At 35.9% G+C, this 17,054-nt stretch overlaps 1 protein-coding gene across 2 annotated transcripts in view; it reads right to left on the minus strand.

Moving 5' to 3' along the window:
• The window catches only part of prkag2a (protein kinase, AMP-activated, gamma 2 non-catalytic subunit a), a 59,735-nt gene extending 46,359 nt beyond the window's left edge, over positions 1-13,376 (minus strand). Inside the window, exons 1-3 of one of the 2 annotated variants that reach the window (XM_016540296.1) lie at positions 13,282-13,376; positions 6,476-6,547; positions 1,671-1,944 (exon numbers count right to left, since the gene is read on the minus strand). In XM_016540296.1, the coding sequence (XP_016395782.1) occupies positions 1,671-1,944; positions 6,476-6,529 (328 nt within the window). In that variant the 5' untranslated portion in view covers positions 6,530-6,547; positions 13,282-13,376. The other variant, XM_016540295.1, reaches the window with a different exon arrangement.
• Positions 13,377-17,054: the final 3,678 nt, after the last annotated feature.

Consider the following 17,054-nt stretch of genomic DNA (forward strand, 5'->3'; position numbering starts at 1 on the left):
TAACACACAAAAATCTAACAGGAATTAATATTATGGCAAAGGTGTTTGCTTTTGAGATGTGTTTGTGATATTTTGAATGCAGTGCTTCATTTTGCAAGAGATTTGAGGCATTTTGCATTTATATATATTATTATTATATTATTGTTTTATCCATGGATACTGGTATTATATATCATTAAAGAGCAGGTCATATGGGTTTTTGAACGTAGCTATCCTTAAATGAAAACAATCTGCAAAGTTGTTAATCAAAAAAGTGCATGATAAATAAAGATATTGTCTCTCAAAAGAGAGAGTCGATTCTGTCCAGGTAAAGCACGATATTACTGTCTTACTGAAGTAGTTCTGATAATACGCTGTGAACCCACTATTTCCTAAGAATGTGTCCATTAATGTAGATACTGTGCAGCACACAGACTTTATCATTGTGAAATGCTGTTTATTTTGCTGCACCGGCAGTTATAGGGTTAATGCGCCTGTGATACAGCTGTTCTGCGTTCTGATTAAAAGTTAAGACAGAGCGTCGTTCTTCAAACATTTGTTTACTGATCAACTGACCATTGTCGTCATCCTTAATAAATAAAACATTTATTCATGCTTGGGTGTCGGCGGTGAATCCAGTGGAGAGAAATCCCCCACCACTAACTGCAAACTGGCATTCAGATCTGCCTTCATTTTGTTTGCCACGACCCACCTTCCAACGATCCAATCAATTCCCGAAGGACGAAATCAAGTCCAGCCCTCTCATTTCAGATGCCGTTTCACTTGGATATACGTCACAGTAAAGAAGAAAAGACAATCGCAACTTCCGTTTCATGCCGACTTTAAATGTATATTCTGAGAAAATTACAATGTTTTCTGGCCTTAGATGCATTTAAACCTGTTGTAGGGGACTCCAACACAATATTAGGACACTTTAAAATACCATATGGCCTGCTCTTTAAAGGGGATATCGGATGCAAAATTCACTTTTACATGGTGTTTGCATATAAATGTGTCTTAGCAGTGTGTGGACACAACCACCCTACAATGATAAAAATACATTCACTACTTTTTTTTAATCACCAAAAAACCTAAACAGTCTCAATAATCAAGGCGTTTTGATTTTCTGAGCAACATGACGTCATATTGCTCAGGCCCCGCCCACGACCACTGACGGACTGTCCCGTATTTACATATTTCCGCACTCAGCCAGTTGTACGCTGTCTGCCATTTTCTCCACGCTCGAGCAGCTGTAGCGACAGCAATGACTCGTAAGCAATGCAGGTGTTTTGTAGTTGGATAGAAAAGTGAACATAAGAGTCTTCATTTTCTCCCAACATCAGAGCCATTGAGGACGCAGTGGATTAGTTTTGTTTTTGATGGTAATGCGCCACCGAATACACCTAAATTATTTTTCATGAAGACCCTAAAGAATCATACCAACTTGCGGAAAATGGGCATCCGATGTCCCCTTTAAACAATATTTTAGTCTGGCTGAATGTTACATTCACAATCAAATAAGGGGTTAAATGTGAGTTAAGTCATAGAATTAACATCACAATCAATCAAGACTACATTTCCAGATGACTGCCAACCCAGTACTAACCATAACTAATTGTAGAGCACTATACATAAAACATTTTATATTAAAAATATATACCTAAAAGAGATGGATGAAGCATGTTTCTTACCTTTCCTAGCCCGAGAGAAAAGTTTGATGCTGACAGGAGATGTGGAGGGATTTGTGGAGTCTTTAGAGGACGAGCGAAAGATTCCGGTGAAGCTGCGGCGACGTGAACACTTGGGCGAGGAGTCGTGGTTGGAGGAGTATGGGAAGATGGGTTTGGGTGATCCAGGGCTGTTTCTGAATCGGGCCGGTGCGGACAAGGGGCTAGAGGGCCGACTAAACGGACCCCGGCTGAAGAAGGTTTTGGTCGGGCTGGCTGAATGGCAGCTAAGCTCCTCCTGGAGAGTAAATCCAATCACACACAATATTAGGACAACAGCTATTTCCTGAAGAAAATGTGTCCCTAACACAACTAATAAAAGTCATATGCACAGTTGAATCAATGAAACAATACACTTTCAAGCATACAGAGAGGAATACTGACCCTTGAGATTTTAAACCACAGAGCAATGACAGAAATTGTTTTCATACCAACAAAATCATCAGTGAATGGCATTCTCATACAGATTAAGCATATTTCCTGTTACTGTAATGTTATGCTGACCATTGATGGCATATTTGAAGGACATGGACCGACAGACATTGAGATACTGAATGAATAGACGTCATAACATTCATATAAATTGTAAGTCCTTGATGTTTCCACCGTTCAATCACATGGGAATTTCACACAGTAAAACAGCCAGACAAAGCCACTGAAAACTGTTTAGACAGCCAAAAGAGCAGATGGCCTCGTTTTTGTCAAGAGGCTTTTGTTAAAACAGAGTGGCATAAATACCTCACTGTACTATATACCTAAACACGCTACATAACTACCCCCATCTCGCTCACTCGCTTGCTCTCAAAATACACCAAGCTAGTTCAAAATATTAATAAAAATGTGTTTATGAATACTGCTATAGAATAAACACTGTTCATGTTGTTCCAAACCTGTATGTATTCTTCTGTCAAACACAATTTCTAAAGAACATCCTGGCCACTGTTGTCAATATAATGAAAGTAAATGAGGAGTGGGACTGTCAAGCTCCAAAATGACCAAAAAGCACCATCAAAGTGTTATAAAATACAACTCTTGCACTATATTTCAAGTCTTTTGAAGTCACATGACAGCTTTGTGTGAGGAAAAGACATTGAGATCCACACTAGTTCTTCTTGGTATGTTCATGAGAAAAAGTAGTGATGTGAATAAATGGAGTCAGTTCACAGCATTAGTCTAAATGATTCATTTACAAATCAGACTGATCTAGTTCTTAAGTTCAGCTTAATGATGCATTGCAGTGGAAGGAACGATATTCAGCATATAACAATCTCATTTTGGGTCTGTCCCTTATACAAAACCTGTCAAATGTTTTCAGAAGACTTGGAATATAGCACACAATCATATGAATCACTTTTATGAAACTTTCATTGTCCTTTTTCATTCTTTTTGAATGTGACAAGGGTCTGTGTTTCATAACAACAACAAAAAAGTACGTCTTATGAGTTTGGATCGACATGAAGGTGAGTAAATGATGGAAGAATTTTCATTTTTATTTGAACTATCCCCTTAAAAGTCTTAAAAGACTAAGATGAAAGAAACCCTTTCTTTTGTGGACTAAACCAAACGACATACGTTTTTTTTCCCCTCGGTTGTCATGGAAACATTTGACTGTTTCTGTGTTGAAGAGCTGATGGAAAAAAGTCTTCACTGACAATGAGTTTTCACGGTCCTGAACCTTTGATCATGAGATAAGTGAAACATACTAACTTAGCAATTTACAACCTTTAAATTCACACTACCCTTATTTTGGTTCCGATCCAGAATCTAAGCCATTCCTGTGGCAAACCTTTGAGCAACACTAGGTTAATGCATACCATTTGCATACAAATGTTCATCCACACTGGTGATTCTGCACTGACCTTGCCGTGGGTTAATAAAACATCTGTTCAACAAGGAGAAATATTAGCCAATATCCTGAATGCTAGCAACAAAAAACACTGGCAAAGCAGTGAAGTGGATCAGATTACATCTTATCATAAAATGTATACTCCAAAACCTCCTAAAGCATCAAAACAGCCCTTCAGATTCAGTGACTCCAACTCACCAAAACACAAAAACACCACGCTGACAGCTATCAGATTCATCTCTTCTCTAGCCTTGCCTTGCTGGCCTCTATGGGCGATTGGTCGTCAGATATGATGATTTCCCAGAATTCCTTGGGAATGTTTACAAAGGTAACAAGAGCAGATCCTGAGTTACTAAGCAAAATGAGTTAGCACCGAAAACTATTTGGACAAATATGCTACACTTCATTTCTGAAAGCATGAACAAAATATCAAACCAAATGGCATCTGCAAACAATTATGTTAAAAGTTTGGGTCTGTCAGATTTTTATTTATTTATTTAATGAAATTAATGCTTGTATTAAGCAAGAAGAATTACATAAAAATTACAGTAAAGACATTTATGTTACAAAATATTTCTATTTAAAATAAGGCAGCGGCTATTTGCACTAAGTGGTAATAGCAATTAGATGCTATTTACACTAAGTGCAAATAGCAATGTATTCTATTTACATTATGTTAAAATAGCAGGATTTTCTGCTATTTATACTACTTATTGCAAATAGTGGCAATTATCTGCACCTCAGTATTATAGTACATTATAAAACAGTACGCAGTAATAACGTATTGCGTGTAAATTATAATTTTAATTCAAATTAATAATTGGATGCCACCTTATTGGGACAATAAAGCCCTCCCTACACCTACCCGATACTTTATTTTCAACTTTTTGATTATTTCCTTAATTTTTATTGAAAATAAATGCCTTTCCGATGTGATATGAGATTTGAAAAGGGAGAAAAAAAAAGTTCGGTAAAAGGCGGATTCGAACCCGGGTCGATCGCGTCAAAAAGACGACGGTACGCATTTTACCATCTACACCACTGACGCTGACCATAGCTGGCCGTCTTTTATAATGTTGACCATCCCTATCACGCGTTTGTGGGTGGAGCTAGTGTAAATAGCCTCTGCCAACAAGGCGGGCTATTTGGACTTAGTGTAAATAGACACTCCGTTAAAATAAATGCTGTTCTTTTGAACTTTCTATTCATCATAGAATCCTGTATGACAGTTCCCACAGGAAAGTAAGCAGCACAGCTGTGTTTAATTGAAAATCAAATGAGAGGTCGGTACAGGCAAAAAGAACCATGATAGACATAATTACAAATCAGGTTATTAGAGCAGACTCATCCCATCAGAGTGACAGCAGAGATTGAGGACATTGAGGATATGGCAGCTTTCAGACTGCCGACACAAATGGAATGAATCTGCATTTTACACAGCTATTCACATTTCAACAACCCTTTGTGCTTGAATTACCAGATCATACATATAGCAGTTCAGTATAATACTGATCTACAAAGGCAAACATGCACATTTTGATTGATTTGATCAGTTTTCACTTCACTTTCCCCGAATCGATGCGCCCAGCTAACAATGTTCTCAGAACTTTGGCTAATGTTTTAGCCAGGTTCTCTAAAAGTTATAAACAAATGTTTTATAGAATGTTTGTTCAAAGTTATCTGGTGTTTAATAACGTTCTTAAAGCAGCAGCACATACACCATTCATGGAATGTTTTTTTTCTGAAACGTTTTAAAAGTTATTATTTGTTTTAGAATGTTCAGATGTAATGCTCCCATAATGTTTGCAAAATGATCAAACGGAATGTTTCCTTTGTGTCCGCATAACCAAGATTTTTTTTAGACATAAAAAAACCTGGATATTTTTAACATTCAGAGAACTTCAGAGAAAAAAAAAAACATTTTCATAACTTAATGGGAATGTTAGCTTTCAGTCATAACTGAAGTTCAATCATGACAACTCTCGGAAGATTTAACATGGTGATGGATAAGACAATGTTAATGTATTTGGTGTAGTAAATGTATTTTTAAGACATACTGCTGTTGCACAAATAGCATATAAAATAACCCATAGAAGATCTATACAGGTGGAGCTGGGGAAGGTGGAGGGTTTCAGAGAACTCTGAAAGCGCGCTGCAGGAATCTCAAGTGAATGCTAGCCAGCCATATAAATGCAAGGCAGTAAGCTCATTGGCTGCATATGCAGCATGAACCAATCAGCTTGTGCCAAGTTGTTTAACTCTCTGAATGTCATCAGTTACGTTAACAACCAGTCGCCTGCACCATCTAGAGCAGTGTTTCTCAACCCTGGTCCTGGGCGCCTCCCAGCACTGCACATTTTGTGTGTCTCCCTAAGCAAACACACCTGATTCAACTCATTAGCTCATTAAAAGAAACTCCACGACCAGAAATGGGTGTGTCAGATAAGGGAGACATACAAAATGTGCAGTGTTGGGGGGCGCTCAGGACCAGGGTTGAGAAACACTGATCTAGAGTTTAGAGACTGAACTATATATTTTAACTAAATGTGTAGTTATAACGTTTTGCCTTTAGGGGGCGGAATATACATCACAGGGCCAGTGATGTCATAGTGATGACAGGAAAGGAAATTGCATAATTCAAACAAACCAATTAAATGTGTGATATACACATTCTTTGGAAGGATGCGCAATTGTCAACAGTGTTTTAAAATGACTTTTTGAAGCAATTTTGGTTTAATTTCTTACTCATTTAAAACAACATGACACTACATTGGAGAACCCAAAACCAATTATTTAACTAGGCTATAATACCAATAAACACATCACTCACCAAAACATACTCTAATACATTTTTCACAGCATAAATCATTTTAAAATCTGAATAAAAATTGGCACAGCCTTGTGTGTGTTTAGGTTGTGTTACCTTGCACTCGCCGTCCTTGTTCGCATGTTCCACATCTCCTTCCAGAAACGGCATGGCTAAGGAGCTCAAGTCCTGTGGAGAACAAACAAACAAAATGATTGAGCTCATTAAAAATCACTTTTATGACTGCGGCACCTCTCATTTACTCCATAAAAATACCATAATGAACAATTCACTGATCTACTGTGGCTTTCTTCTAAGTGGATCAAAGGTTAAGCTCTACAGTACCCAAAAATCACAAGGAATTATACAAATAACAGGCAGAGAGGAAAGAGTATAAACGGTTTAGACAGTTTAACAGAAGCACATCACATATGACAGATGAACACTCGGTGGGTGATCCGTCTAACCTGTACAAAACCACATGCGCTGCCAGTAATACACAAACAATTTGGAAGAACTCACAGCAGTTCCAAAACATCTCCACTGTGCTCCTTCTCAAAAATCCAACAACTTTTATCAACATCAGTCACTTCAGTAGCTTCGTCCCTGCTTCTTTCGGACAACACATCATCACCGCCATGCAATGACAACTAAAAACATGCACAGCCTCTGTCATCTAAACCGGTTTTTAAAGTAACATGATCTCATGTGAACCCCTGCAATATTTTCCCGGTCTGTGCAAATGTATGTGAAACCTGTAATGCACAGATTAAATCAGGTATCACTTAACCTCACAATAGACTCCCACTGTTGGACATCGGACAATGATTTCCAGAAAATTCCAAAGGGATCAACAAGCGTTTGTTCCATGAAATAAGTCATTTTACCAAGCCAACAAGTCTTAAAACAATGACGGATTGCACGGGGGTTGAAATAAGATAAATGTGACTCTGGACCACAAAACCAGTCTTAAGTCGCTGGGGTATATTTGTAGCAATAGCCAAAAATACATTGCATGGGTCAAAATTATAGATTTTTCTTTTATGCCAAAAATAATTTGAATATTAAGTAAAGATCATGTTCCATGAAGATATTGTGTACATTTCCCACCGTAAATATATCACAACTTCATTTTTGATTAGTAATATGCATTGCTAAGAACTTCATTTGGACAACTTTAAAGGCGATTTTCTCAGTATTTAGATTTTTTTTTGCACCCTCAGATTTCAGATGTTCAAATAGTTGTATCTCGGCCAAATATTGTCCTGTCCTAACAAACCATACATCAATGGAAAGCTTATTTATTTAGCTTTCAGATGATGTATAAATCTCAATTTCGAAAAATTGACACTTAAGACTGGTTTTGTGGTCCAGGGTCACAAATGTGGTCAGTTAATGAACGTTCTACAATCAGAATCCCCTCTAACCAAAATATGTTCTAAGAACATTTTACTAACGTTCCCATTACGTTATGAAAACTTTATATGTTTTCAGAACAATTTCAGAACTTTTCCTTGGTTATATGAACATTCGGAAAAACATTAAGGGAATGTTCAATTTTAGCTTTTTGCAATCATTATGGGAATGTTACATTTAAATGCTCTCTGAACCATCGGAAACACATAGTAAGTGGTAACATTTAAAAAAAAACATTAGACTAACATCCAACTAAAATGTTTCAGAAAAACATTTCAAGAATGAAGTAAAAACATTTTTGTGCTAATGTTTTAGTAATGTTATTAGATAACTTCGAATGAACATTCTATTAACGTTAATGAAAGAACAATTGTTCATAACTTTGAGAGAACCTTGCCAAGGACATTCTGAGAACATTCCCTGTTAGCTGGGATAATTCTAGAACAACATTAAAAACATGTTCACAGCTAAACAAAGAAACTTAGCACAGGACAGCAGCTTGCACACTTACACACAGGTTCTTCAATTCTTCTTCCATTTAGCTGCTGTTTCACAGAATCTTTCACCTACACTGACTAGTACCTAAACTCACTTTGGCAGTAACCCAAAGCTCACTAAAATGCTCAGAAGCTGTAAATGTGATGCAGTGACATTTTAAACAACAGCAGAGGCTTTGCACAAACCACGGAGTCACTGAAGTGCATTAACTTCATCCTCATTACACAATTCACTTTTGTAGCTACACAGAGGACGTGATTGTTTAGCGGTCACTCCATATATCTGAGATGTATTAGTGTGATCTGAACCAAGCAGTTTAAAAACCCTTGCTGGCCTGACCTGTTACCCAGTACACAGAGAATTACTGTAACCGGTGACACATTAAAAAGCACTGCTGTTACTGAAAGTCTCCTAATACACATTTCTTATACATCCATTTACTTACTGAAATCAATACTAATATAAGCATTAGTGGTCAACTGATAAGGGTTTTTCTAGGGTTGATGCCATAGAAAGTGGGCTGGAAGGTGGCTGACAAACTGAAAATGTCAAATAAAGGTCCATTAATGACGTTTGCAGTCATCTAATGCATCTTTAAAAACAATTTAATAGCCCTGTTAACTGTTATTTTTAGCAAATCTCAATATTAATATCCATTTTTCGTAGTGTACATTATAATATTGTGATGCCTGAATTCACCTGTAGTATTTAAAACTACAGATTCTAATAATTTAGACAAAATGTAGAATTTTAATATGGGCCATAACATGAAAATAATTATCAGCTTATCAGTATATTAATATTGGTGCATCCCTACTAATAAATATGATATATAACTATACACCTGCTTTACATTCAGGTTAAAATATATATATATATATTCAAATAAATCACCGAATATAGGAACAAAGCTGAATAAAATGTATTTATTTATTAAAAAAAATTTTTTTTTAGACAAAAGAGTGTAGAATTTTAATATTGGTCATAACATGAAAATAATTATTGGTGTATCAGAATATTAATCAGTGCATCCTTAATATTAAACTTGGTAATTTCAATACACCAGCTTCACATTAAAGTATATAGGCCTACTCAAAATATACTCATGCAAAACACACCAAATAGTAACAAAGCTGAATAAAACTGATAATTATGACAAATTTTATTAATTTAATAAGTGAATCATACAATTAATGTCAACCTCAGCCAATGATACCTTGAACCTTTCACGTTTCTCAATATTAGCACTACTTTTATTCCCATATTTGATGTAAATTGTTAATTTTTCTGAACATTTTAAAATCCAAAACTGGCTAATCGCTTTTAACATCCTTGTTAAATGTCTCCCTCATTACAACCATCCATTACGGCCTGACTCATGTTGCTCCTCAACATGCAAATCTTCTCTTGTCTCACAATGGGTCAATCATATCCATGGTAACAGGATTGACTTTCAAAGCCTGAGACAGAGTAAAAGCCAAGAAAATTCAAACCCATCAGTTAGAATTCAAATCAACGTCCTTGAAAATGTTTCACAAGATTGTTTGATGATTAAAAGCAACATGAGAATCAGCAGTTACTTAAACTGATTGATTTCAACAGCGTGATCTGATAAAGTTGGCCAAATGTATTGTCAATCGCAACATGCCATTTACTGTACCTCATCTGCCAACATACAAACCAATCAACAATAAAAACACATTGTCCCCGTTACAGATCCGAGTCAGTTTCCTAGGAAAGAAGGACCACAGCCAAAGTAGAGAAGCCATCTGTCCTGTAGACGGGGAGCTCAAGGCACCCCGCCTCCATATCCTTGGAGCCCCGAGACCCGATTACAAGCCCATATTTGCAGGATAGAGATCAAGACAAAATATTACCTCTGCAAACAAGCACTGGAGAACGATCAAAGAAAAATAAGACCCCCTCAGATTCACAGAGTTCCAGCTGTAGCGGTCTTGTATTGAGATACCAGCATTCGGAAATCCCAGACGAATGCAGGGCTACTCCAAAGAGCAAGGACAGTCATAACTCACTGATATGATACAGCACCTCCCTTCAGTAACATGGAGGTCAATGGGGCAGGTCTGGGGATTTGTGTGTTTATACCTAAATAAACTTAAATACAGGAAGGTAACAAGCTGGCTTGCAGCTCTGTCTGTTTGTGTATGGATAAACAGAGAAAAATACAGCGCAGGTAATGACTGAGGGAGAGATTCAGCCTTGAGGAGGTTCGCCAGTCATTTTGAAACGTGACAATCATCATAAAATTGCATCAGGCATGTCCAAGGCAACCACTCAGCATCTCACTGTTGCCATGAGTCACAAAAGACACAATGTAACAGCATATGTGAATCACATACACAAAATACAAGCGCTTGTGATGCTGAAGCTCGTTTGGTAGTGTTTAAACTGACAAAGGTCAAAGGGCACAGCAAAGGATCATAATTCAACCACAGGACACAAATGGTCTCAAAAATGTGGGACCCTTGTGAAAAAGGAGTACACTTTAGCTTTTAACATAAAACAGCACTTATTATATTATACTTTAATATAAATATTATACTCTAAAAGCAGCCCTCTACGAACACCTTGGCAATTGAATCGCCATTGGCTAGTACATTTTTTGTTTACTCGCCAGACTGATAAATATATACATACACCGTTTACATGTAGCGCGCCAATTCTCTCTCTCACTCTCTCGCTGCGTGTGTGTGAGACAAAGCGACGGTGAGACAAAGCGACGGCGAGGCGTGCGCCTTCACACTAGAGTTTACGGTACGTTAAATACAGGTGCGTTGCACATCCATTCAGTTGAACTGACACACAGCACAGATCGCTTGACGGAGAGTGACAGATCGCTTGGCGGAGAGTGAAACTCTGAAGCGCTCAGTCAGAGAGTGTTCGGCGAGTGAAAAAATATGTGCTAAACTTATACTTGGCCTCCAACTCACACACTGGCGAGTAAAATCTGAGAATTTATTAGCAATTGGCTAATATTACATCATTTAGTCGCATATGCGAGTGATTTCCTCGCAATGTAGAGGGTTGAAAAGAATATATTTAAGTGCAAACTGAATGTTTTCAGAAGCTTTATTTGATATTATTTACAATTAAATGAATATAGGAACACCAAATATAGGAACAAAGCTAAATAAAATTTATTTATTTTATTTTATTTTATTTTAGACAAAAGAATGTAGAATTATAATATTGGGCATAACATACAAATAATTATCAGCCTATCAGAATATTATTATTGGTGCATCCCTACTAATAAATATGGTAATTACAATAAACCTGCACATTAAGGTTAAAAAAATATACTCAAGCAAAACACACTGAATATAGTTACAAAGCTGAATAAACTTGATCATTTTAACTTAAGTGCAAACTGAATGTTTTCAGACGCTTACTTTGATATTATTTACAATTAAATGAAAAAGTGTTTGTTTAAATATTAAATGCAATTAGTTGATTTGAAGAATGCTTTTTGACCCACGTAAGTAGGACTTAAGTACTTTATATGTAATTTTATTTCATAATTCTATTGTCTTTGAGTGAATTGTTGAATATAGCCAGGGTTGCCAGGTGTTCACAAGAAAACCCACCCAATCGCTACTCAGAACTAGCCCAAAACTAGCCCAATCATGTTTCAAGGGGGTCCCCTGCTAAAATTCGCATTCCAGGGGATAAATATCATGTTATTGGGGTCGCTTCAACCCGCGGACATGAAAAACAACCCGCGGCAACAGTGTTAAAGTAGCCCAATTCCGCGGGAAAACTTGGTAACACTGAATATAGCGACAAGCATTTATGGTAAATTAAAATAGACTTAATTTTTTTCTATTAAATTTGTACAAAGTATTTAAATTACAATTAAATACATTTATAATATATTAACTAATAATATATTAACTGTACTTTAAAGTAAAGCATTTAATTTGACTATTACAAACGGCTTTTTTTACGCATACTTAAGTGTTAAGAAAGTGTACTCTAAGTGGTCTTTTATTTCATTAATAATATATTATCTTTTTTAAAGTACATTTACTTTAAGATTTAATAAGTACAGTACAAGTACATTTATTACAATTATGCACACTTCTTTTTCACAAGTCTGCATAGTACAATATTGCAAGAATCTCAGTTTACCACACTAAAGTTAAGACACCTGCCACTGAAAACGAAACACAAATAACCAAACTAAACTTCAAAAAGCACTCAGAAAGATATATTTGTGTCTATTTTTGTATGAATTAAAAATATAGGGAAATCGCTGAACCTATTGCTTATGTACACAAAAGTGCATGCGGGTTCATCCGGGTTGATTATGTGCAAAAGTATGTGTGTATGTAGTAACAATGCTGGCTTTGTGACCTTTAGTTCAGTCATTTATTTACCAACAGTATACAGCAGTAAATGTGGTTAAATACCCTAATAGTTTACCGATTCATACTTGAATGACCATAAATGTCATATGTCAATATGACAGATTTGATATTGGACATTTTATGAGTGACGAGAAGTTCCAACCCTGATTTTCATATTAATCCTCGATACAAGTTTCATAAAACATTAAAACCAGCATTTATGTATTCTGTTCAAATAACTCACTACAGTAGCTATATATGAGTTTATCAGCATTTTAAGTGGACATTTTCAAAGTGTTCATCGCTATGGCTCAAGATTGTTCACCCTCAACACATATTTCACATATACCTGTTAAAATGTCAGGAAACTGTCAAAAATGCCACGATGTAACAAATTATGCTTGCATGTCTATGCAGAACCTGTGTTCCCTACTGATAAATATTGTTTATATTCATAGGATTACTCAGTAAGGACACCGATCTGATAATGACAGTAAACAGCTAATTAGCAGGTGATTACTCAGTGGCTCCAGCACTGGAAGAAACAGAGACTTACCGTTTCATTACAGCTTGAGCTGACTGAACCAAAACACTGCTTATTGTACAGGGGTTTCTTTTAAATCTAATAATCATACTTACTACTTATGTTATGCTGTTATTTTATTAGCAAAATAAGCTGGAACCCTGACATTGTGTAAAATCTCACATCTGTCACTCTCACTATATACCTGTGTCTATACAGGTTCAGTACTAATCATTATTAGTTCATTAAAAGCCTTGGTGTTTCTATAAACATTCATTTAGGAAAACCACACATTAACTGATAGTCATTTGTGGTTCTTTAAGCCATTAAAGATGATGACTGACTCCATGTTTAACGCAGTCAGGTGTGGCCAATTGAAATATGGTCCACACCTGCTCATGTTCATTGCTATTTATGTGAGGAGGTGGTTGATTTGAATATAATGATGCCGATTAGGATAGGAAGTGTTAACATTAATTCTTTTGAGAACCAGGAGACTTTGCTAATATACATATGCAAACCATTTATATGTTTAGCTAATATCTCAGAGACCATGCAGTATGTGATGATAATAATAATACAAAAACATGAATAAAAGACTGTCAAAATAATGTTTTATGCTTATTTTGCAATGTTTGCTATATACCAAAAAAATAAAATTATATAAATAAATTCTAATACCAAGATCTCAGATATGACATATTTTAAAAATCTTAAATATACACATACTCACCAAAGACATAAATGCAATACATTAACACACACATGCCAGTGGTCTAAATCTTAATAATGGCATCATGGACTTGTCTTTGAAAGTAAATATTTGGGACTGTAGCAATAATAATAATAATAACAAACAAAACATTATTTAATAAATATAAAAAAATGTAAATTAATTTTTTGCAGGTTCTCGGAATATTCTTTTTTTTTTTGCAAACATATTCGATAAACACAAGACAAAAACACCTTTTGATAAAATAACCTTATAGGAAATAAGTCAAATCAATTTACAGGTAATTTCACAATGTCATTGCTAGCAAAGAGAATATAATTTACATTTCTGTGTTTGTATCATGTTCTAGTCCATGTCCACAACTTTTGGCTTTGAATCTGTGGGAGAAAAACATCAGTATCGTCAGATATGAACTTACAGGCATGTTTATCCGAAGCGATCTCCTTTTTCTTGAATTTTTCTTCTCTTCTTTCTTCTTAGAATCCATTGCAGTACTGCCCATCTCCCAAAATAATGTTTTTGTTCTTTGGCAAAGGCTTAGCCTATTTAACACTGGCGACGAAAACAATACCCATCGCTCTTGCATATGAGAGTAACAAAATAATACTTTGAAGTAATATTAAAAATATATATTTTCGATTTAGCAGGTTCTCGTACGAAATAATATTGGGTTCATTTCTGTCGGTGTCTGAACAAAAACACTTGCACCCTCAGTGGAAAAAAAAAACTTGCATGCGCACGGACAGAAAAGGTGAAGAGGATGAGACGCTCTGCGGTTCTCTGTTTGTGTGGAAGCGTCAGTGCGCGTGTGTATCGAGCATGCTGAAAACCGCGCCGCATCCTCCTGTCAATCAAATGACGTAGCATGCAGGGGGCTGGGCCAGGATATTCAGTTACTAGGTTACAAGCGCAGATGCTGCAGAGACCAGAAACAAGGTAGGGGAGAAAAAATGTAATAAACTGTTACAAACTTAAACACATTTTTTAAATTAATTACGAAACAGCATAAAAATTACACATAAAAATTCACGAAACCCTCTGTTGGTGAGTTCTTGTTTTTGTTTATGCCAAATCTGTTCAAGCCAAGCCAAGCCAAGCCAAGTCAAATTTGTTTGTATTTTGGATATCACTTTTGTTTAATAAAAGCTGCGCTTGGGTTCACTACGCTCACCTCCAGTGGAATCGTTACAAATATATACCACACATGCCAGAAGTCTATACCTGGTCTCTATAAGTGATGATATCATGGACTTGTTTATGAAAGTAAATATTTGGGACTGTAGCAATAATAATAATAATAACAAATAAAACATTATTTAATAAATATAAATAAAATGTAAATACACTTTTCCAGGATCTCAGAATATTATTTTTTTGCAAACATAGCGTGTTTAAATACGGTCCATGTCCACAACTTTTGGCTTTGAATCTGTGGGAGAAGAACATCAGTATCGTCAGAAATGAACTTACGGGCATGTTTATCCGAAGCGATCTCCTTTTTCTTGATTTTTTCTTCTCATCTTTCTTCTTAGAATCCATTGCAGTGCTGCCCATTTCCCAAAATAATGTTTTGTTCTTTGGCAAAGGCTTATTTAACGCTGGAAACGAGAACAATATCCATTGCTCCTTTATGGGAGCAACAGAATAATAATTTTCAGTAATATTAAAAATATATATATTTTTTAATTTATCAGGCTCTCATTCAAAATAATATTGGATTCATTTCTGTCGGTGTCTGAAAAAAAACCTTGCGCACGAACAGAAAAGGTGAAGAGTATGAGACGCTCTCCGGGTGTCTGTGTGTGGAAGCATCAGTGCGCGTGTGTATCGAGCTTGGCGAAACCCGCGCTGCATCCTCCTGTCAATAAAATGACGTAGCGTCCAAGGGGCTGGGTTAGGATTAATATATTCAGTTACTACGGTTACAAGCGCGGATGCTGCAGAGACCAGAAACAAGGTAGGGGAGAACTGTTTCAAACTTTAAACAATAAGTCAATTATAAAACAGCAAGAACATATGTATGTACATACATACATACATACATGGTTGAATATACACACACACACACAAGAACATGTATGTAAATATATATACACACACACACACACACACACACACACAAAACATTTAACTGTTTGTTTATATATAAAACGTGAAAAAAAAATATATATATTATAAATAAAAAACTTTATATAACTTGCTCCAGTTAATATGTAACAGCTTGCCTGCCTGACCTTTATGAAAAATATGCATGTCCTGATAACCTTTCAGTTAAAATCATCAGTTAATATCTTTCTATATTTATCAATATATAGATGTAATAAAAGACCTGAAACCCCTATTTAAACAACAAGTATTGGGTTGAATATTAACATCTATAAATAAACTTGACATTTAATATGACGTGATTCATTTTATTTGAAGTATGCCAAAAGTCAAAACCCTCCTTGATCCTTTCATTTCTCCTGTTATTAAACTCTTATCTCTAAATTACAGGCAGGTGAGCAGAACTCAAACGCATTAATTAAGAACACTGCTGTTGTTACATGCTGCCATCTAGCGATGATAACGTTGCTGTGAGATGAAAATACTTATTTCACAGAGGAAATATTGCTTTTCACACTGAACAACAAACTAAAAGGTCATTTAAAGGTCAGTATTTAAGTATTAGCACATATAGGCTAACTTTTAATGTTTTTTTTTTTGCTTCACACCATTCAACACGTCAATTAAAGCAGTTGATGTCAGTCAGTCAGATAGATAGATAGATAGATAGATAGATAGATAGAAACAACCCTCTATCCTCTTGCATTCTACTCTGTTGGCCCGTAGAGGGCGCTATACACATATAAACACATAGACGCACATCTTGATTAAAGTTGAACTAACTACAAGAGAAAAGAGCTCAGCATACAACTTCTCAAAATAAAAACATGCTACCCAAGTCTCAAAACTGAAGCAACAAGTCTGACTCACTATGGCAGTCTGGCCCTTCGAACACAATATCCCGGATCTCTGTGCAACTCGACAGAATATATTAATGAAAATGATTCAGTGAAAATTCCCGACAGCGTTTTGTTTCATATAATGTTCATGATATTAGGACCCATATGCTGATAGCGGACACTTCTCGTGGTCCAGGTCCGGTTCTGGGCA

The sequence above is a fragment of the Sinocyclocheilus rhinocerous genome, unplaced genomic scaffold (assembly GCF_001515625.1).
Source record: "Sinocyclocheilus rhinocerous isolate Xijiao unplaced genomic scaffold, SAMN03320098_v1.1 scaffold278, whole genome shotgun sequence".
Classification (NCBI taxonomy): domain Eukaryota; kingdom Metazoa; phylum Chordata; class Actinopteri; order Cypriniformes; family Cyprinidae; genus Sinocyclocheilus; species Sinocyclocheilus rhinocerous.